The 22,832-nt window shown below is 37.4% G+C and overlaps 1 protein-coding gene across 1 annotated transcript in view; it reads right to left on the reverse strand.

Annotated features, from left to right (window-relative positions):
• Positions 1-189: 189 nt before the first annotated feature.
• IL23R (interleukin 23 receptor) overlaps positions 190-22,832 on the reverse strand; it is a 58,399-nt gene continuing 35,756 nt past the window's right edge. The window contains exons 7-11 of the mRNA XM_047871372.1: positions 21,929-22,085; positions 8,631-8,720; positions 5,872-5,977; positions 4,842-4,932; positions 190-1,073 (exon numbers count right to left, since the gene is read on the reverse strand). Of these exons, the coding sequence (XP_047727328.1) occupies positions 420-1,073; positions 4,842-4,932; positions 5,872-5,977; positions 8,631-8,720; positions 21,929-22,085 (1,098 nt within the window). The 3' untranslated portion in view covers positions 190-419. The remainder of the gene's footprint in view (positions 1,074-4,841; positions 4,933-5,871; positions 5,978-8,630; positions 8,721-21,928; positions 22,086-22,832) is intronic.

Here is a 22,832-nt window from a genome sequence, read left to right on the forward strand (position 1 = left end):
TTTCTATTCTTGTTTCTATCTTGTTGTTGAGGACTATGTTTTTATCTACTCAAGAAAATTTTAAGCCATAAAATGAAAATTAAACTTTCTTCTCCCTTGCAAACAAACATTAACATCTCAATTTTTAAGAAGTATTTTCAACATTTATTTCACTGCCACATATCTTCTATTATTTAACCTTCTTGTAATGGAGAGATCCATTCTGTGCCTTGCAATGAGGAAAATAAAAAGGATTTAGTTGATACTTTTTGAAGGTGTACCTAATATTGGTGCTTCTTTTGTGAGTATGAAGTATGTTCCATCTTTGGATCTTAATTCTATAATTTTGAAAAATAGGGCAGAATTAAATTTATATTGAGGAGGATATCCAACTTTAGATTGCAAGACAGCTTTCCCATATTAACTTTGACTATGCAGCTCTACTTTTCCAAGAGTGAAATGGTATTGAAGTGGTTTTCCAAAATATTTTGTGGAAAATAAGAATTAATGGATGGCAACTCCTCATTCATGATCCCCAAACAGGAGACGAATTCATCAGGCAACAGAGTCTGTTCTGGAAGAGTTTCATTGGGTGAAACATTTTCCAAAAGCATGGTAGTTTCTCCCTCTACTGAGTTTTGCATGTCCAGAGGACTGCATTCTCCTTGATTCAGAATAAGGCTTAATTCTTCAAGAAATAGTGTGTTGCTTAGTGAATTCATACTTGAGACAGGGAAAGCAAAATTAGGATATTTTTTAAACATGGCATTTTTCCCGAGGTCTATGGAATCAGCTGGTGGTTTGAGAGTTGAGGAAGCTGTTTCATCATTTTTGCTGAGATGGTTTCCCCCAGTGAGAAAAGTTGAAATCTGGGGTTTATACCCAGGGCTGAGGCCAGGAATATATACAACTGTAGTGTTGGTGAGTAGTGACTTTTGCAGGCCGTCTCTGGTCTCCAGGGATTCTGTATTCTTTTCCATCTTATAGTCTGTGGGTTTGTGTTCTTCTGGGAGAAAGATTTCTATCTCTGTAACCACTGGATCAACATATAGGACCTGTTCGCTGGAATTATTATCTGTAAATTCACTTTTTTCCTAGGAAGAAAGATTTTTTTGTTTAATTTTACAAAAGACATTTAAAGGGGCTAACTGGGTAATTAAAGAAGAACTGGAATTCTGCTTTCCCTTGGCTTTGCTTTTCCCCTCCCTCTTCTGATACTGTTTCTCTTCCCATACAATTTCCTCCTTTTGTTATCCTGCTCAATTCCAGATCTTTATTAAATTCTCCCATGAGGAGACTGAAGGAAAGGAATAATAGAGATAATTGCTGTTTTAAGCACATGTCTTGGCTTAAAATTTTTAAAGAGAATGATGTGTCTTGCATATTATTTCAGTGCCTTTTAAAGTTTGGAAGTTTAGGGGCGCCTGGGTGGCGCAGTCAGTTAAGCGTCCGACTTCAGCCAGGTCACGATCTCACGGCCCGTGAGTTCGAGCCCCGCGTCGGGCTCTGGGCTGATGGCTCAGAGCCTGGAGCCTGTTTCGGATTCTGTGTCTCCCTCTCTCTCTGCCCCTCCCCGTTCATGCTCTCTCTCTCTCTGTCCCAAAAATAAATAAATGTTGAAAAAAAAATTTAAAGTTTGGAAGTTTAATGTGTTGGAATATTTCTTAATATCATGGAGCCTTACTACAAGAAAATATCTCATTGCTTAAATAAAAGAAAGGAAGGTAGAAGAATCCTGTTTTGTTTCTGATTTTTGAATAAAGTAGTAATAAATTGTGCTGGGGTTATAAAGGGGTATAATTGTATAAAGCTATACAATTCAGACATGAACAGGTGGATCAGTGAAGAAGGTTTTTATTGATATAAAAGCCTGATGACTCTTCTGGGTAAGAAAATGACTTGAGGCCTTGCAGCTGATGGCTGACTTCCCAAGGCAAATAACTCCCATCCAAAAAATATAGCCAGTTATAAAATTATAAAATTATAGCCAGTTGCTATGGACTGAGATGTTTGTGTCCCTCCAAAATTCATATGTTGAAGCCCTAATCTCCAGTGTGATGATATTAAGAGGTGAGACCTTTGGCGGGTAATTAGGTCATGAGGGTAGAACTCTCGTGAATATAATTAGTGCCCTTATAAGAAGATACATGAGACTGTGATCTCTCCTTCTGCCATGAGAGGATACAGCAAGATGCTGACCATCTGTAAGGGAGATCTCACCAGGAATTCAACCTGCTAGTATCCTAATCTTGGACTTAACCAGCCTCCAGGACTGCAAGAAATAAATGTTTGTTGTTTAAGCCACCCAGTCTATGTTATTCTGTTATAGTAGTCTGAGCTGACCAAAATACCACCTTTTAGTCTGTCGGCAGAAAACAAAACTTCATCTGAAGGTTTGCTTCTAATACCAGGAGCCCAGAATGGGCAGGAAGTTTGGCAAAAAAGAAGACCTTGAACAAAGCAGCATGAAGTGTCATTCAAATTTTCTTCAGGCTCAACCTCCTTAGGGAGCTTACCAGGTTTGGGTTGGAAAGGGCAAACATGTAGTCAAAAGTCAGATGAAGTCAAAGAAACTAGACATGCTATAAGAAATGAAGAATACAAGGTAGCTGTGTTCCAAAGAAGGAGGCATTTTCTGCACTTCAGGCTGGCAACTGAGTGAAATGGGTGGGAGTCAGACCACAGTAAAGGACACAGAGGAGCAACAGTGTGGAAGACCATTCCAGAGTGAGGACGATAAAGGAAGAAGATCTGACCACAACAAGGTCAAGGACAGTTCTCTGAGTCACAGAAAATCCCTAATTCCCTAGGATAATAATTAGTGGGGGAACAAGATAGAACTACCAGGTGGAAAGAATATTAGGATTATAGTATTTATTGTCTGTAGTTTGGTGGATATATGCTTGTCCTTCAGTGACTTGTTACCTATGTACTTCATTATATGTGTGGGTTTAGTTGTTCTAGATCACCCCTTAACTATTAGCAGGTAACAGTATAGCCTTCAAACTCAGCCACCTGCAAACCCTTTCTCTCCTTCAAATATACAGAGACAGGAATCCCTCCTTCAGCCCAAAGTGAACCTTTTCACCTCATCCCTTTAGAGCATCCCCTCCCCTCTTCTTTATAGTCTTGTTGGATCAATATTCCCTCTTTCTCTGTAGTAGTCCCTCTTAAGGCTAACTAATTTAGTATAAACACACTTCTGACTCATGTCCCTCTGAGGCTACTGTTGTTCATTCATTGTACGAGATGTGAGAGCTGACCATATGTCAGCATAGCCCCTTTCTCTACTTCCCTTTAGAAGAATGTCTTCATCCTCAGCCTCCACTTCCTCACTTACTAATCACTTCTCAACCCACCAGTGACCTCCCTCTCATCAAATTCCATGGACTCATTTCACTTTTTATGTTATATATCCTCTAAAAAGTAGTCAGCCCCATGGTTCCTTGCTTCTTGACACTTTGCTCACACCACATGATGCTCATTCTCTGACCCTCCTCCTCTGCCTCTCTACTAGGACCTTGTCTATTCCAGTGGAAAAGCTCTTAGTGACTCCTCATTGTCTTTAGCAGTAGTTTTCAATCCCTAACAGTGTTCTCAACCTCAGATGCATAGTGGAATCACTGTGGAAGCTTTCGACAATACTGATGCCTGGGTCTCCCCATGCCCTCCCTCCCCAAGAGATCTTGGAATGTGGCTCAGACATCAGGATTCCAATATGCCACCAAGGCTGAGAACTACTATCTTAAGGACATCTCTGGGGTTGGGTAAGGAGTTGATTAATGGGCTCATCAGAGCTCCAAACAAAGCCACTTTTATTTGTTTTATAAATTCTTGTTTTCCTCACATCTTTTGAACAAAAGGTTTCTAAGCTAAAATTAAATTTTTTAAACAAGTTTGAGCATCCTTGTCAACAGAATGAAGTCTGAGTTCTATGATCTGATCCTACTCACCATTCCTGCAGTACACCACCCACTCTTCACATCAAGCCTTTCAATAAAGCAACACTTCATTGAAACATGTGTTTCTCACCTCTGTGCTTTTGCTCATGCTGCCCTCTCTGTTTTGAATGTTTTCTGTTTCTCCTAAGTGACTCCTTCTCATCTTCCGTATGCTTCCTCTATACCCCCATCATGTTTCGTTTCATTTCTGTCATTGTACTTATATCACTGCAAGGCCGTGCTTGGATGATGTGTCTGTCCCATTTACTGGGTTTGGAGCCCCTTAATGATGAAACCGGGATGCCAAAAAATAGAAGGAGCACATATAGCAGAACCTTTCCCCTTCTCCAGAATCAGCAGCTCCTCCATAATTAGCATAGTCCCCTATTACCTCAGGGTCTTCCCAGCACACCCTTCTATTCTTTTTGAGATGGAAACTTGGCCTCGCCCCTGGGAGACCACCATATTTATTTTCCTCTCATATTTATTTTCTCAAATCCATTGAGCTTCAGCAGTAAAGCAGATCTCACCTGCTTCTCCAGGCTCATGTAAAACAGAAGCCCCTTTGTGTCTTTAAGCCTCATTTTGTTGAGTTTTTCTGCACTCCTCCTGTCGCTGAAGTCAGCCATCAGCTTTTGGCCATCACGTGACTGACACTTGGCCCACAAGCTTCCTCTTTGCTTTTCTCTTTTGAATAGCATTGTTTCTTTCTTCCTTCTCTCTTTCCTTCCCTTAACTTTATTCCCTTATCTCTCTTAAGTATAATTTGAAATATGTATAATTCTGTTTTGACATGTGTTTATACAATTATGCTAAAATGTACACACATTTATTTATTTGAACAGAAATTCTACTCTAATTGTTGGATTACTCTTTTGGTCTTAGCCGCCACTTAGTTTTTATTTGATGGTGTTTGGTTACCTGTAGCATTTTTACGATACTACTGTTTTCTATATTAGGAATATCTTCATGAAGCCACTTTGGTATTAGCAATAAGATTCTTCTTTTAATTCTAGGAAACAAATATCACACATTAGAAGAAGCATTTTACTTTAGGATTGATTCAGGCAATCACATAGGAGATGAGGAAATCAACTGGAATGGGAGGGGAATGCATAATAAAGATTAAACTTCCTGATGCAGATTTCCATCTCTTACTTTAGAAAGTTAAGTGGGAAGTTGCTTCAATGTCTTTTCAGATTTTCCTCCTCTCTCTATTGCTCTGCTTTTCTCTAATGAGGCAGAACATTTTGAAACACTCACACTAGATTCAAGGTAAGTGGGAGAGCCACCCTGAAGTAAAACTGTACGCACGTTAAATATGGCAAAGCAGGGGTGCCTAGGTGGCTCAGCCAGTTGAGTGTCTGACTCTTGGATAAGTCTCAGGTCATGGTCTCACGGTGCCTGGGATTGAACCCTGTGTTGGGCTCTGCACTGGCAGGGCAGGGCCTGCTGGGGACTCTCTCTCTCTCCCTCTCTCTCTGCTCCTCCCCCACTCATGTTCTCCCTCTCTCTCTCTCCCTCTCTCTCTTTCTCTCAAAATAAACATTTGAAAAAAAAAAAAAAAGAAAGAAAAAAAGAATCCAGGCACTGTAGATAAACTTGAGGGCACTGTGAGCAGGCTGTGTAGTGAAGGAGAAAACATGACTTGTGATATCAGCAGGTTCTGGGCTCCTGGGTTAGTGCTCAGTGACCTTGGGCTGACCACGTAACCTCTGGAAGCCTAAAGGAAATGATCTGTAAAATAGACCTTCGGGTTTCCAGCAGGGTCATTGTGAGGATTAAACCAATGACATGTGTAAAGAGTTTGGCATGGGTTGGTAATCATTAAACACTGCTCATTTTATTTTTGTCTTTCTCCGATTAAAAATGTTGATGGGTTTTCCTAGTAAATAACTGAATTGACTAGGTTTGGTATAAATTAGAAAACAGAAATTCTACGAAAACATACCCAGTTCGGAGAGATCTGTTAAATATCCCAATCAAAGAAAGAATCGACAACATGACAGCAAAGAAGATCATTCCCAATAAAAATCCAATGTCTTGTTGCCTGTTGTCTGAAAGGAGAGAGAAATAATTTTAGCTAAGCATTAGTGTCCATGTGATGTCTGAATCATTGTTCTCTCTGTGCCAAGCAAAAGTCATTGATCTCAAAGGAAAAAAAGGAAGGGGAGAACAAAATTAACCTTTCCCTTAGGCTGTGTGTACAGTGACAGCCCTTCCAAACTGCACAATATCTTTTATTTGAGAAAATTGGGCTGCATGTATCTGGTACCAATGGGTTTCTAGAAGTGCATCTCTGGCAATTGTGGTCAGCATTAGACATTTTTCTGAGCTTGTGCATGCATATTTTATATAAAAGGGTTTAATGATGAATCTCATTTGTTTTGTCTGACACAAGTAATAATTCCCAGTTGCTGGTAACAGAGCCTAAAGGTAGCCACAATCACAGCTGAGGTTTTTTGGGTTTTCTTTTTAAAATTTTGAGCAAGAAAGAAGTTAATGTGCAACTTGTCACCATTCTTCAAAATTTATTGTTCATGAGTTTTTTTCTGCTGAGAAACAGAAACAACCTAAAACAATATATAAGAAATGCAAATTGATATATATCTTGCACTCATATTTTATTATAAAAGCAATGCTTTCCTTACATTTTGAAGCTTAATCACCCAAAATCCTTAAATAATTAATATGATATATTCAACACATGTTACCTACTAGGCTCATCACATTTTCTCCCTAGTACATGAAAAAAAATCCTATTTTCAATTTTCAAATACAGACTATAATTGAGACTTGTCTGCCACAGTGGAGTTTGTTCTGAGTGATGATGGGTTTTTGGCCTCCTTTCCACTCTCCTTCCCCACTTCCTCACTCCATTTGGCAAATATTTATCAGATACTTACCATGTGGCACACACTTCACTGGCCCTGCCCTTGTTATTTTCCAGCTGCACCTGCCATACGCTTAGGGGTCTCCAGGCTATCTGGCCCCTGTCCTTAAACCAACTGGTGTTCAGGGGTTGGGCCAGTGTAGCTTAGCTTGCTCCAGAGCTAGGGGGATATGGTATTAATGTTTTCCTAGGACTAGAATTCTATTGCTGAAGATTTCACACAACTAATGGGAGGTAGTGGGTGCCACATACCCTTGGGGGTTAGTGCCTGGGAAAGACTAGAGAATCCCCTAATAACATGGGGCCAGGCAGCCAGGCATAGGGGTCTAACGATAGAGCAGAGTGATCAAGAGACAACTGGAGATACCTGGGTTCAAATTGGACTCTGCCCTTACCAGCCCTGTAACCTCATGGCATAATTATGAGCCTGCTGAAACTCAAATTTCTTCTTCTGGAAAATAGAGACTATAACACCTATCTTAATAGGGCCGCCATGAGCTCCTGACCTCCCCAGTTCCCACAGAAATATCGAGGGGCAGGCCTGGGGAGGCATCTGTAATTAAGGATATGTACTGAGCCAAAACACTTGGCTTATTGATTTGCATGTTTAAATTCAGAGTGGCCTCACCTTGCTTCATGTTTCTTTATAAGACTTAACTGCCACCTGACTCTTTTCTTGTTGTTTTCCTCTTTGTTTTTCTCCTCAACTGTCTAAAATGGAAGCTCCATGAAGACAGGGGCTTTGTTCATTTTTTTCACTGCTGATTTCCCATCCAGTACAGTGCCTGGCACACAGTAGTTACTTAATGAATATTTGTGAAACAAATGAATGGAAGTCCAAAGACTGTCAATGTAACCTGCAAAAATTCTGGTACTATACCTGCCAGATTTCTTTTTTTTTAATTTTTAAAAAATATTTATTCATTTGTTGAGAGACAGAGTGAGCAGGGGAGGGGCAGAGAGGGAGGGAGGGAGACACAGAATCCAAAACAGGCTCCAGGCTCTGAGCTGTCAGCACAGAGTCTGACGCAGGGCTCAAACTCACAAACTATGAGATCATGACCTGAGCCAAAGTCAGAGGCTTAACTGACTGAGCCACCCAGGTGCCCTTATTCCTGCCAGATTTCTATGCAGGGAGATAAGTGGTTTACCAGTGGTCAGTGGTGAAATAGTTATGCCTAAAGTTTTTTAATTTGAAATTTCTATTTAGAGTTATATTTGTCCATTACACATACCTGATGGCATAATTTTTTAATGCCTAAAACATTTAGGTAAGCTCATCAATGGAAAATGTTGAATCACACTAACAAAACAGGAGCTAGTTTGTACAAAAGAAAGAGTAAAGGCTTCAGGATTTGAAAAACAGGATTTGAATTTTGATCTGTCACTTATAGTGAACCTGGACAAGTTCCTCAGCCTCTCTGAGCTCCAGTTTTCCCATCTGTAAAATAGATACATAACACTTACCTTACCTGGTTGTTTTGAAAACTGAACAAATGTATACAACTAACTACCACATGGTAGACACTCAAATTATGTTGTTGTTGTTGTTGTTGTTTTAGGAGTTTTGGGGTCTTGAGCCCCAGCACCTATTGAAATGAAAATGTATCCAACCCATAGCAGAAGCTGGCAAAGTCCACCTAAACCATTGCTTAAATTCAGTTTTACCTGGATCTTTATTGATAATTTCCATACAGAAAGCTCATGGCATATCTTATTCGCAAGAAATTTATGCCTGGCACATGATTTTTCAGTTGAAGGGTTCAAATGAATGATTGGTAAAGACTACTCAAAAAACCTAAGTAGTATTTTCTTACCAGCGGTAACGTGTCCTTTAAAGATGGAAGCAATTAGAAGCCCAGAATTCTGAGTATCATGTTGGAATGATTTCAGTGTGACCTGGGGGACTTAAACAAAAAGAAAACAGAGTGAACTTCTTACAGTTGCATTCAGGTTATTCAGTTTCTGAATTACCCATTTTCACTTGTTTGGAGATGATTAAAGTAAACTTTAATAGGCTTGTAAGTGGAATAAAAACAAAAGCTTTTCAGTATGTGTGTCTTTTTCCCTCCTTTTAATTGGTCAGATCCTAAACACTGAAAGGACAATGAAAACTAACTTGAGTTTATAAAACCTCAAGGTATATCCTCTAATTTCATGAGGCTTCTAGGCAAAAAATACCAAGGAGCTTTATTTAATTCACTGACAAAAACAAAAAACAAAAAACACGATAACTGGTCTCTCCTTGATTCCTTCCAAAGATGATGCAATAAATTTTAAGTTTCCTTAAGAGCCTCCAAGATGTGTCACTTTTGCCTTTGCACAATCTTTGAGATGCTGTTGGTGAACACTATCTTGGCTCCATGTAAGAAGCTCATTTTTGATTAGCAGACACTTTGAGGTTATAACACAGGGGTGGAATGCTATTAATGACTTCCCTCTGCTCCTTTCCCACTGGCAAAGATCCTGGCCAGCCCTGTCTAGTCATAAAGACTGTCAGGTCACGGCTAATGAGAGCTTCTGACCAGGGTGTGGTGAACAGCCTTGGCAGCTAACCTGCTTTCAGTCTGGACTCAAAGGAGTCCTGGAGCTTTCTTACCCGGCTTCTTTCTCCTGACAATTAAAAGCTGCCAGAGGTGACTTCAAGGACACTATTCTGCTAACTGACAGAAGACATTCCTGAAAATGGTTCTAAGCCCTGGATTCCCAAGGGTGCCTCAAGCCCTATGTATTCAATTATTCTGATTTCAGTGTTCAAATTCTTCCTTTTGAGGAATTACTTGTGGGGCCTGGGAGAAATCACAACTTGAGGCAGGCTTAACTGCCACCGTGATATCACAGGCTTGTATAACAAGCTATGTGGCTCAGACAACTCTCTTTGAGAAAAAATATCATGGAGTTTCAATAAAAAGGTTCCTATGGCCTTTGGAAATTTTTGAAAAAGGTCAATCTGGGTGCAGGTACAGGATCAGTAGTTTTCTAAGAACAATGGGTAGTGAATTCTAGAAGATGAAAACATCAGAAGAGCCAAAAGTACTTTTCTGTGTTTTTATTCTGTCTTCTCTATAGCAAGAGGAAAATGTTGCAACAGTGAATTGTAACAAATCAGAAATTCTTTCTGGTTTCTCAGTGCTTCACTAAGTCTCTTTTGTTCCCAAGTATGTGGTTCCATCAGACTCCGAGGGAGAAAGGTTATGCCCCAGTGGTCACCAGCCAGGTTTATTTATCGAAACTAGTATTTTGTAGGCTATGTTCATTCCCAGGGAGCCCAAGCAGGACTCTGCATCTACATTATTTTGAAATTTTAAGACTAAAAATATTACATTAAAATGTAACACAATTTTCAATTTGGCAAGATCACGGGTTTGTAGCATATGTTGCTAGATTATTTTTGTTTTCACTTACATTATTTTAAAAGTAGCATTTTTATTTAAAAGTAATATGTGGTGCTGTTGGCTTTTAATGCAGGTTAATTTAATTCTGCTGTATAAACTACAGGTAGTTATTTAGCAATGAAACTTCAGTTATTAATTTGTATCACATAAAAATAATGTTTATATCTAACTAGGGCTTTATTAGCCCTAATAGAATAAACACAATCATCCTTTAGGGCCTTTTTGTTATCAGAGTTGCGAATCAACCGGATGCATTCATTTAAATTAGATTAAAGTCATTTAAAATGACATTTAAAATAATTATCAGAGGGTAATTTCACAAGGAATCAAATATCTGAAGTGAGACGATTTATAAATAAGATTGTCAGAGAAGAAATCAAGCCAATGACAAAATGTTTAAGCACAGGACTGAAATGAAGCCATCCATACTAGACTATATTCTTCATGGTATACTGACACCAAGTGGCTGGGTCATTTCTTTTTAAATTGTACTTAATATTAATCAGTATGAGAGCAGTAACCTTAATAGAGAAAAAAAAAAATTAAGAGGAAGAATAAAAGAGAGAGAAAAATAACCATCCCTAATCCTATCCCCTTGATCCTTTGCCAGTAGTATTTCAAGTATTTCAAATAATTTCCAGGCATTTAACACAGAAAAGGGTTCACAAACACAGAATGATGTACACACACACAGAACCTTTATAACTGAAAAACATTGTTTCTATCAGCTCTAATCATCAGCGTATTACCAAATGTGCTAGAAAAATCTCATGATATTTTCATTATTAATTTAATACCTGTGGTGCTAGGTCCATAATGAGACAATTCTGTCTCTGCTTGTTTTTCTCACCACACATACCTGGGTATACTCAGAAACTCACTTTATCTCTAATTTGGTAAGAGTTTTTATATAGCTTATACACACTGGTATTGGACTTTAGAATTAGTCTTGCTGAAGACAGTGTGTTTAAATGAAAATTAGAGGGAGTTTAGAGTAGTTTTAAGCAAAAAAATGTAGTTTCCTATTCTTGGAAAAGAACTTGAAGCACATAACTACATTCTGTGGCCCATCAGATGCTAGACTATTTGCATCAAATCTCAAAAGTTCTTGGTTTTAGTAATAATGTATTTTATCTGTTTCTGAGGGATGATACGAAATCTGACTCCTCAGTCTTTTCCCTCTATGTCTGCCTAGTGTGTTTTATTATTCTTTTTAAGTGACCACTCAGTACTGATTATGATCAAGGTAATATACTAGACTTTAACATGTTTTCTGTCATTTAATCCTTACAACAACCAAATCAGTTAGAAAATACTGTTGTCCTCGTTTCATGGATAGGACACAGAGGTGTAAAAAGGATAGATGACTTGCCCAAAGTCACCTAGGTAGAGGTCAAAGAGTGAAAATTCCCATCCAGTCCTGACATGTGGTCTGTGCTGGTCACTGGCTCCGTTAATTAAGAACCTCACTTCTGCAGCAGGATGGCTCTGGGTGGGGCAGGTGAGTTGGTCCTGCAAACAGCTGCTCCCATGCTGAGACCTAGCCACTGCTCCTCCAGGGGCTGGCCACAGTGTATGAGAACTGCCTGGCCTTGTAGGACTCCATCCCATACCACAATGGGCTGTGGTTGGGCTGACCCACTTAGCACTGACCCTAGAATCTTCCATCCTACAGTAACTTCCATCTGAAAGCCAGCTATTTTCTTTGATTATACAAGCAAGGCATGCTAATTGTAGGGTGCTTGAAAAGTATAAAAGAGTATGGAGAAGAAAGTGCAATTTTATACTTGTTCACAAACTAGAAGCAATCACTTTTTTAATGTATTTTTTAACAGTCTTTTGTGTATATCTGTACCCTAGTGGAGATCATTCTCTTTATGAGCTAAATATCGTGTCTTGTTTTTTCTTTTCTTTCAATATTGTGTCATGAACATTTCCTCATTTTATTAAAAACTGTTCAAAACTGTCATAGCAATTTAATATTTCATCATGTTTGTACGGTATTCAATCATCCCCCTATTGAGAAACTGTATAGCTTGGTGGTTTCAAACACCGTCTTTGGATTCAGACAAAACTCAATTCAAATCCTGGCTCCGGGAGTTGCATGGCTCTGGGTAAGTTGCTGAACCCCTCTCTGACCAGTTTCTTCATTTGTAAAACTGGATAATAACATAGTACTTCACCCCTGAGGTCTAATGGGATAGTTCATATCAAGTACTTGGTACTATGCTTTACACTAATTAAAACCTTAATAAGCATTAGCTATTGCTATTATTGGGCTTTGAGATTGTTTCAAAATTCTTACTATTATAATTAGTTTTTGGATAAATATCATTATACATAAATCTTTTTTCCATATCTCTGCTTATTTACTAAGTCTAGATTTCTATTAGTGGAATTACTAATAGATTAATAGTAATCGATGAATAAGTATGGACATTTATAAGTCTTCTTTATTTACTTTTGCCTTTGCCAATCATGGTGTCAAAGCCACACTACCCAACGCCTACATCTTAAAGGTTTTGACCAGAGCTGACACAGGGACGTTTATAGACTTTTTTTTTTTTTTCAGTAGGCTCTAGATACAAGAGGAGACCTATTAAAAGAGACCAAGGGTATGTTTTTCAAATGGTTTTTCTTAACATAAACATCTCCTTTTGTGTTCTCTCTAATCTCCTTCTTCTAACAATCTTAGATGTTCCATGGTGTTTATGTGCTGTCTTCCCAGGCCATTTTAGTTCTAGGGTTGGAATTCAACATTATTGGGCTAAAGATAAAGATTTGACACTATTCCCAGTCAGTCGTCAAAGCAGAAGATGATGGCCAGACCTATTGAATAGGCACCAGAAGCCCAGGGCAGGGAAAGTGATATGTCAGAACGAACTCATTACCACATCTGGAAAAACAAGTCAAATGATGAATCATTTTATGAGTTACAATGTCATCCTTGTGTAGTAAGAATAGGAAGGTGTGCCTAGACGTATCCACAGGATTATCTTCATGCTAATATTCCTAAACTCTAAGTACTTGGTATGTAGAGGGAGGAGAAAGTGAGAAATATATGTATGGTGATCATATGGTTAAAGAAAAAGATGAAGAAGAGGAAAAAGTGAAAAGCAGCAGCCAACTCAGGGAATTTTCCTAAGTCACATAGAATACACAGAGCCATGGATCTGATGTCAAAGTGTAACAAAACCTTATATGCAGGAATGGGCAGCTTCTGAGTCTTACTCAGTAGTTTAAGATTTTTCAAAAGTACCACTTTGCTCCCAAGCATAGCATGTGCCTATTCCTGAGTCTAAATAGTCTAGTAGACATTTACCACTTTTTATTTGCTCAGCACCAGGACATATTTCCTTGTGGGCATCCTAGAACAGGTAAGAAGGAGGAAAGGCTTCCCACTGTGGAAGCCTCAATGGAACAAAGATTCCCTCTCCCCATTGCCAGCAAGTAGCTATAAGCAGATGACCTAAACCTACCTGAACAGATGCTTTCCTCTCTCCACTGGCACACTACTCAGTTCCAGGAAATTATTTATAGCAGCAGCTATATGCAAGGTCTGGTAACAGTAGCACCACGGGGAGTCCAGGCAGGGCAAAAGACAGGCAGTGTTAGTGACCACAGTGCCAGCTATGGGGTCCTCACCAGAGTCTTCCGGACTACAATTTTGGCTGTGGTTCTGGCTTCTACTCTCTTTTGTATCCTACTTGTGACTGTTTGCCTACTGATTTCTAGCTATCTTTCTAATATTTCTGCTTGAGAGAATTTATTTGATTGCTTTTGCTGGCACCAAATCACAATGACTAGTAAAAATTGCAATAATAGGTGGTGGGGTAGCTAGGTGAGGAAATGTGGTAGGACAAATAGTGACCTCCCTACCCCCCAAAAGTGTACATGTCCCAATTCCTGGAAACTTTGAATAGATTAATTTATATAGCAAAAGGGATTTGAGATGGGGAAATTATCCTAGATTATAGCGATGGGTACAATGAAATCACAGGAGTCCTTACAAGAAGGCAGTAGGGTCAGAGTCAAAGAGAAAGAGATTGGAAGATGCTATGCTTCTGGCTTTGAAGATGAAAGGTGGGGCCACAAGCCAACAAACGTAGGTGGCCTCTAAAGTCTGGAAAAGGCAATGAAACTAATTCTCTCCTAGAGCCTCCAGAAAGAACATGGCCTTGCTGATATCTTGACATTAGCCCCAGTGATACTGATTTTGGATTTTTCACCTCCAGAATTAAAAAATAATAAATGTGTATTGTTTTAAGCCACATAGTATTTGGCTAAAGTTTGTAATAACTTGTTTAAAGAGCAATAAGAAACTAATACTGAAGGTTATTACTTCCTCATAGAAAAGCATAATCTGTATTCTTTATTAGTGGATATTGTGAACCTCAGAGATTATAAAGCTCTTATGCATTTTTTTTTTATTCTACAGAACTCTGGTTCTTTATTAGGGATAAGACATGAAGAAGATTAAATAAATCCATATTAAGAGTCTAAACTGATTAGTATTTCAGGGAACACTGTCTGTTTAAACCTGTTTAGTAACCATAAATGTACACATTTATAATCCATCTCAGTATGAATGAATCAGAAACCCCTAAATACAAATAATGCAATTTTTGAAAAGTACAGTTCTGTGTAGTAGCTTCTAATCTGTGTTCTATTTAATATCACTTATATTTAGTTCCATTGATGTAACATTAGTTTTCTTTTTTTCTCTTGTAGTCCCTAAAAATTCTGAAAAGTTAACGAGAATTTTTAAGGAGTCATTGGTAATGGAACAACCAATGCTGTTTTGTGAGAACAAAACACAATGTGATTTAATATCTTGCTCATACTTGCCTTCCTCTGGAGAATTGTCAAAAAAAAGAATATGATTTCTCTGGGAAACCTTCCTACTTCAGGTAGCAATTCAAGCAAGTTAATTAATCGTTATGAAATGTGACTGCCCTTCCCTCAGGCCTCTGACTTGTCATTAAAGGGATTATAGAGCCTATGCCTTTCCTTCATTGCAAAGAGATTGGTTTGCAGCAGAGTAGAACAACACTCTGGCTTAGCAGTCATCTTTTCACCTTTTTGTATATCAGTAGTATGGAATTTAGGGAACTGACTTTCACATTTTTAGTGTTGGTTTTCTACACTCACAAATTATCTTTTCTCCTTTGGGGCTCTTTCTGTACTGCTTAAAAACCCCAGGAATTTTTACAGTGACTTTGCAGGTTGGTGGTCTAGAAGCTTCAGCTTCAGCAGCCCTCAGTGGTTCTCAGAGCCTCAGCTGAAGCCTCATATCCAGAGGCAGGGCAGGGGCTAGGCAGAGGCACAACAATTCTACATCCTGTGCTTCTGGGGATCCTAGGCTGCCAAGGTGGGGCTAGGGTGCTAAGCAACTCATGAAGCGAAGCGGTGGTCAGGAAGAAGCAGAGATGTCCAGATAGTACTGTAGATAATGTCCTGAAATTCTCATGTACCCACCCTTTTCTGACCCCCTCAAACCCCTATTACTAAGGCAATGGCTTGGGCAATTTGGTCTCCCCCTTCCTGTCCACATTTCCTGCCCACACCCTATGCCATTTTTCATGACACTTCTCCCTCTTAAAGGGTGTGTCTAACCTCTAGAGCAGTGGTTCTTACACTTTACTGCAGAAGTTTCACGTGGCTAGAGGCTCAGCAATTTGCATTTTAAACTAGTACCCAAGCATTTCTAATGCAGATGGTCCACAGACTCCACTCAAGAAGCACTGTTTTCCAGACACTTTACTGGACCAGGACCAGCTGGAAAAGCACATTATGAACTGCCCTGTAGTGGTCCTGTCTTTAACAGAGACACCTTTTCACCTATACTTTGTCTTCATCTCAGACTGCCCCATCCTATTCTTTATTCTCTTGGTCCCTGGAGTCCTATAGTTATATTTTCATTACCATAACCCAAACCTGCTTCCACATCTTGTATTCAGGCCAATATACAATTAGCTGATAGCATCAGTGGGTCCCTCCTTTCTCATGTAGTTGCATTTTCATAACAAACATTACATTAAAAGTGAACTTTTGCTGGCATCCTTTTATTATTAGCTAATGTGTAGAGGAGGGTTTGGTTAGGTGGCTGAGGGGAGGCTGACACAAGGCCCTCTTAGGTGTCTTAGGAAGGAGACCGGTAGAGTTACAGTGCTAGAAACTTACAGTATGTGTTCTGCCCTGGCTTTACTGTTCCCAGCTTTATAACATTTAACAAAACTGCTTAATCTCCCTGAGCCTCATTTCCTTCTTCTGTATGATTGGAATAATAATTTTATAGGGCTTTAGTGATAAGTAAAGGACAATTCATATGCAAAATGCTTCCCACATACCCAACACATCCAATAAATGTTAGCTATTATTTATTTATATTATTTATATTTATATATTTTATATATAACTTATGTATTATGTATAACATATATTTTATAATATATAATATAAATTATACTATATAATATATAATATATATATTATATATTAGTATTTCATATTATTTGTATACATTATGTATACCAGGTAGAAAAATATGAGTTTCTAATCTAGAGAAACTTCTCCTGTGTGTTTGGTAAAGTCTAATATTATATTCTGAGGTTGATTTTTTTTTTTTTTTAGTATAAGACTTTTTTTCTATTAAAGTCCAAATACTCTAAGGAAGGAAAAGAGAATAAGTCTAATGAATAATTTAACTCTTACATTAAATGGGTTTGTTTGGGGTTTTTTGGACTAGGTTTTTAAAGACCAAGAAAAGTGATACAGGAGGATGCTGGGGTCTGAAGGATAAGCCATATCCACTGCATGATCTGCAGTACTATCTAGGCATAATTTTGAAAACACATTGCTTTGAGATAAATCAATTCAGTGATATACACATGCAGAATTTAGAGAGTAAAACAGCAAATTTCTGCATGGAGGGATCATTATTGGCTGGGCTGTCTTTCTTCATAAATAAGTAAACCTTTAATTACTGGGAAAAATTGGCTGGCCAAAAAGCCTCATTATCAAACAAGTTGGTTAACTAAAGTATTATAGAAACTGTATCTTTTAATATTTTCGATTGTGAAGCAATTCAAACTTCAGTTGTGAGGTTTGATTCTTACAAGCAGATAAAATATTTATAGTGCTATGTAATTTATATTTTTATCATTGTTTTTATTGACTGTCTTTTCTAAAATTCAGAGATCTTTGTCTCCTTTCTTTACTGAGATTCTGCTAGTACATAGCAAGTGCCTGGTGCACGGTAGAGGCTAATTGAATATTTCATGAATCACTAAATGAATGTCCTTTCTTAGATATCTTTTTAAAAAACAATTAATATTAAAGATTTATTAAAAAGCAATTTGGCAACTTGCATCACGCATCTTAAAATGTGCTTAAGCTTAGATCCAATAAAATCTAAATACATAAGGAGAGTTTATATAAAAAGTTATTCTAAGAAGTTTATTGACAATGGAAAAAATAAATAACCTAGAGAGTGTTGCAATAGGGAAATGATTAAATGTATTATAGTGCATCCATACATTGTGTGGCCATTAAATAGTTTCTTTTAACTCAACAAGGTAAACTAAGAAAATCACGATATGAAACAATATACCACAACACCACTTATTAAGAAAAATGACATGGAAGGACAGATATCATATGATTTCACTTATATAGAATATAAAAAATAAATAAACAAACAAAGCCTCTTAAATACAAAGAACTGGTGGTTGCCAGAGGGGAGGTGGGTGGATGAAAGAGATAAAGGAATTAAGAGGTACAGACTTCCAGTTATAAAATAAATAAGTCATGGAGATGAAAAGTATAGCATAGGGAATATAGTATATAATGTAATAACATTGTATGATGACAGATGGTGACTATACTTATTGTGGTGAACACTGAATCCTGTACAGAATTATTGAATCAGTGCTGCACTCCTAAAACTAATATATCATTGTATGTTAATTATACTTCAGTAATAAAACATATGTGCATAAGAAAAAACTGGCGTTAAATTCATTAAAATATAAACAGCAGTTATTCCTGGGTTGTATATTGCAATAAATTTGCATTGCTTTTGCAAACCAAAAAAAAAAAAAAAAAAAAGAAATTTTCCAAAACATTTAATATTAGCACTTTCCTAACTCATATTCACTGTTTGTCATTTAATGTGTCTTGGAAGAAATTTGTACCAGAAGAAAAATTATGGTTCCTCTGCTAACGTATTAAATTGGATAGATGCAAATTTTCAATTCTATTTAATTCTATTTAATTCTAAATGCTATTCAATTCTATTCTATTTAATTCAATGCTATTTAATTCTAAAAAGCAGTTTTGCCTTTTAAGTGCTCCCCGCCCCCCCCCACTGCCCACTTAGGAAACCAAGACTTTACATTTATACTTATTGTAGGGTTGCTGTGGTTTCTATTTTCTTCCATCTGATGTTTAAGACCTTTGGCTTTAAAGGAGAACATTTGTGGTCCTATACTTGTGGAATACTTTAGTAAGCTGCTCCTCCACTTTGATATAACTGGTTAAAGGAAGAAATCGATGAACTTCTGTTCTAGTTTAGGTGCTATCAGCCACTAGCAATGTGCTATTTAGCAAGTCATGCCTCAGTTTTCTCATTTGTAAAATGGTGCCAATAGACTACTAAATATGGCTGGTGTAAAGATCAAGCAAGCTTATACATAGTAGTACTTTGCAAATGGTAAGTAAATGTTAGTTATCAGTTTGAATAATCTTGCTAGACATTTCTAAATTTCATTAAAAAAATTGAGCTATCAACTAAATTCTGACTATTATAAGATGCCACCTAAAGTACTAAGAACTTTTAACAATATAAACGTAAGAAAGAAAATATTAAATTAATAACCAACTTTTTAAAAAGAACGGATACTCAAATTATCCCCTTGCATTGCAAATTATTCCCTTGGTAATGCATTTCTAAGATTTGGGCATTAGGGGGCACCAAAAGAACTGTTTAGCTAGTCTGCCATTTCTCTCCCTCTGCTTATTTGGCAGCAATCAACATTTATAATGTCTGCCAAAGTGCTTTGAAAACATAAAACTCAGTTCCAACTCCTCTATTATAATAAAGATGGTATTAACAATCCTGTGATTATAATTAAGTGCTCTGAAAAGAAAAAATTCAGTCTGGGTATAAGCTACCTACAATAGGGAGACATCTTGAGGTTAATGGTGGTCATTATGGAGTATTAAGATAATTGTAATAGATTCACTTTGCTTACTATTGAAGCCTATTTGGCCAAGATTTTATTGAATGACATGTAATGGATAGAAAATTAAACTAATAATATTAAGAGCAGGAATATATCTAAAGATAAACAATAGGTCAGCTAGATCATGCTGAGAATTAAATAATCCCATGTTTAAGTATTTTAACTTTATGATTGCTTTGCATACAGTAGGTAATCAATATTTATTGATATGATTTGATTTGTGTCTCTCTTAAAATATATTTCATCAGAGTGGCCTAAAGAGTTTAATGTAACTCTTTTTTTTTTTTTAAGTGTAGTTACTTTTTTTTTTTTCTAAATGTTTATTTATTTTGGAGACAGAGCAAGAGACAGAGTGCAAGCCGGGGAGGGGCACACAGAGGGTGACAGAATCTAAAGTAGGCTCCAGGCTCCGAGCTGTCAGCACAGAGCAAGACCTGGGTCTGGAACCCACGAACTGTGAGATCACGACCTGAGCCCAAGTTGGACGCATAACCGACTGAGCCACTCAGGTGCCCCAAGTGCAGTTGCCTTTTTAATTGGAAGTTTGTATCTCTTAATTTCCTTTACATATTTCACCGGCCCCTCTGGCAACCACCGATTTGCTTTTTGTATTTATGAGTATGTCTCTTTTTTTGTTGTTGATTTATTAGGTTCCACATATAGGTAAAATCATATGGTATTTCTTTTTCTCTGACTTACTTAATACTCCCTAAGTACATTCATGTTGTAGTGAATGGTAAGATTTTGTGCTTTTTTATAGCTAATATTCTATTTTTCCTGAATAGGCAGAGCCAAAAAAATATAGTGAAAGCTGATGTCCAAGAGCTTTCTGCCAAAGTTTTCTTTTAGGACTTTAATGGTTTCCTGTCTTACATTTAGGTCTTTAATCCATTTTTTCTTTTCAAATTTTTATTTAAATTCTAGTTAGTTAAAATATACTGTAATATTTGTTTCAAGAGTAGAATTTAGTGACTCATCACTTACATATAATACCTAATGCTCCTTATAACAATTGTCCTCCTTAATATCGATCACCCATTTAGCCTATCCCCCACCCACCTCCCTCTGTCCACCCTTGGTTTGTCCTGTATTGTTAAGAGTCTCTTATAGTTTTTTTCCTTGTATCTCTATTTTTTCCCCTTCCCGTACGTTCATCTGTTTTGTTTCTTAAATTCCACATATGACTGAAATCATATAGTATTTGTCTTTCTCTGACTTATTTCACTTAGCATAATACACTCTAGCTCCATTCATTTTGTTGCAAATGGCAAGATTTCATTCTTTTTGATGGCTGAGTAATATCTCACTGTGTGTATATGTATGTGGTGTGTGTATACACCAGATCTTTTTTTTTAATTTACTTGTTTATTTTTTAATTTACATCCAAGTTAGTTAGCATATAGTGCTATAACAATTTCAGAAGTAGATTCCAGTGATTCATCCCCTACGTATAATACCCAGTGCTCATCCCAACAAGTGTCCTCCCTAATGCCCTTACCCATTTAGCCCATCCCCCCTCCACAACCCCTCCAGCAACCCTCAGTTTGTTTTCTGTACTTAAGAGTCTCCTATGTTTTGTCTCCCTCCTTGTTTTTATATTATTTTTGCTTCCCTTCCCTTATGTTTATCTGTTTTGTATCTTAAATTCCTCATATGGGTAAAGTCATATGATAATTGTCTTTCTCTGATTGGCTGATTTTGCTTAGCATGATACCCTCTAGACCCATCCATGTTGTTGCACATGGAAGACTTCATTCTTTTTGATCACTGAGTAATACTCCATTGTATATATATAACACATCTTCTTTATCCATTTATCCCTCAATGGACATTTGGGCTCTTTCCATACTTGGGCTATTGTTGATAGTGCTGCTATAAACATGGGGGTGCATGTGTCCCTTCGAAACAGCACACCTGTATCCTTGGATAAATACCTAGTAGTGCAATTGCTGGGCCATAGGGTAGTTCTATTTTTAACTTTTTGAGGAACTTCCATACCGTTTTCCAAAGTGGTTGCACCAGTTTGCATTCCCACCAACAGCGTAAGAAGTTTGTTTTTGTTGTTGTTGTTGTTTGAGTTTAACATAATTATTAATAATGTGTTTCAAAAAATGATCTTAGATCATTATATGCCTCAGGATATCCCAGGCTGCTTATAAGAAATGCTGACTCTTGAGCACCCCCCACCCCTAGTACCTTAGACCTGTGAACACAGAGCCTCTGGGAGCAGGGACAGTGAACATGCATACTAGGTGGTTTTAATTGGCTTTTATGTCCAAGAATGTTTGAGAACCATTACCTAAATTACAGTCAGCCTTAACAAAATCAAAGCAAAATGACAATTTCAATGTCACCACCTGCCATACAATAGTTTTGTCAATTTGATACAAGTCAAGAAGAAAAAGTATAAATATATTTAAAAGATACAGAGGTCAAAAGAAAAGCCTAAGAGATTAAATATATAAACACACTCACCTGTTTCAGTTGTTTTATGAAAAAAGGGTGAACTCCAGGACTGCCAGTACCTTTTACCTGTTTCTTGGCATCTCACTTGAAATATATACTTAGTGTTTGGTTCCAAGTAGAATTCTGACTGTTGCTCATATGTAAAATTGGTGTCAAATTCTTTAACCTAAAATGAATGAATAACAACAATGAAACAATACAGTGTGCTTTTAAAACAAATAATTATTCCATTTAGGCAGACATGTATGGAACACCTATTATGTTCCAGGCACGCTTCTAGGCCCTGGGAAAACAAAGAAGAATAGGGCACTTTATATAAAACATGACCATAAATAATCAAAGACATGAGGTCTAAACTTACAAATCATTTTCGGGGGCACTATGACCTGCTATAAAACATAATGAAAAATGACCCCCCTAACAACCTAGTTCAGCTGGGAGAGAGAAACCAAGGCATTTACATACCTTCAGTATGTTCTGATAAGTGGATTGACTGGAAAAAGTGAAGCATGATTGAAAGGTAACCATAAAATGTGTCTAGAAATGCATTTAGGCAATAACTAGGAGGAAAGAGTTACCAAACACTCATGAAAGAGGAAGTTGAAAATGTCAAGGTTTAAAAAAGAAAGAAAGAAAGAAAGAGAGAAAGAAAGAGAGAAAGAAAGCGAGCAAGCTACCAACCTTCCTAAGAGATTCTTCCATGAAAACCCAATCTTAACATAAATCTTTAAAACCTTTAATGTACTGAAAATGTAAAATTCATGAAAATATCTGCTTGGGATCTGTCATGCTTCATATAAAGTATCATTCAGAGTTTCTATAAGCTGTGTCTCTACTCTTGGCCCTTGGAATTTACTGCTGTGTAAATATGATTGGCGGAACATTTGGGGGTCTCCTGGGATCCAGGAAAGAT

The sequence above is a fragment of the Prionailurus viverrinus genome, chromosome C1 (assembly GCF_022837055.1).
Source record: "Prionailurus viverrinus isolate Anna chromosome C1, UM_Priviv_1.0, whole genome shotgun sequence".
NCBI classification, from domain to species: domain Eukaryota; kingdom Metazoa; phylum Chordata; class Mammalia; order Carnivora; family Felidae; genus Prionailurus; species Prionailurus viverrinus.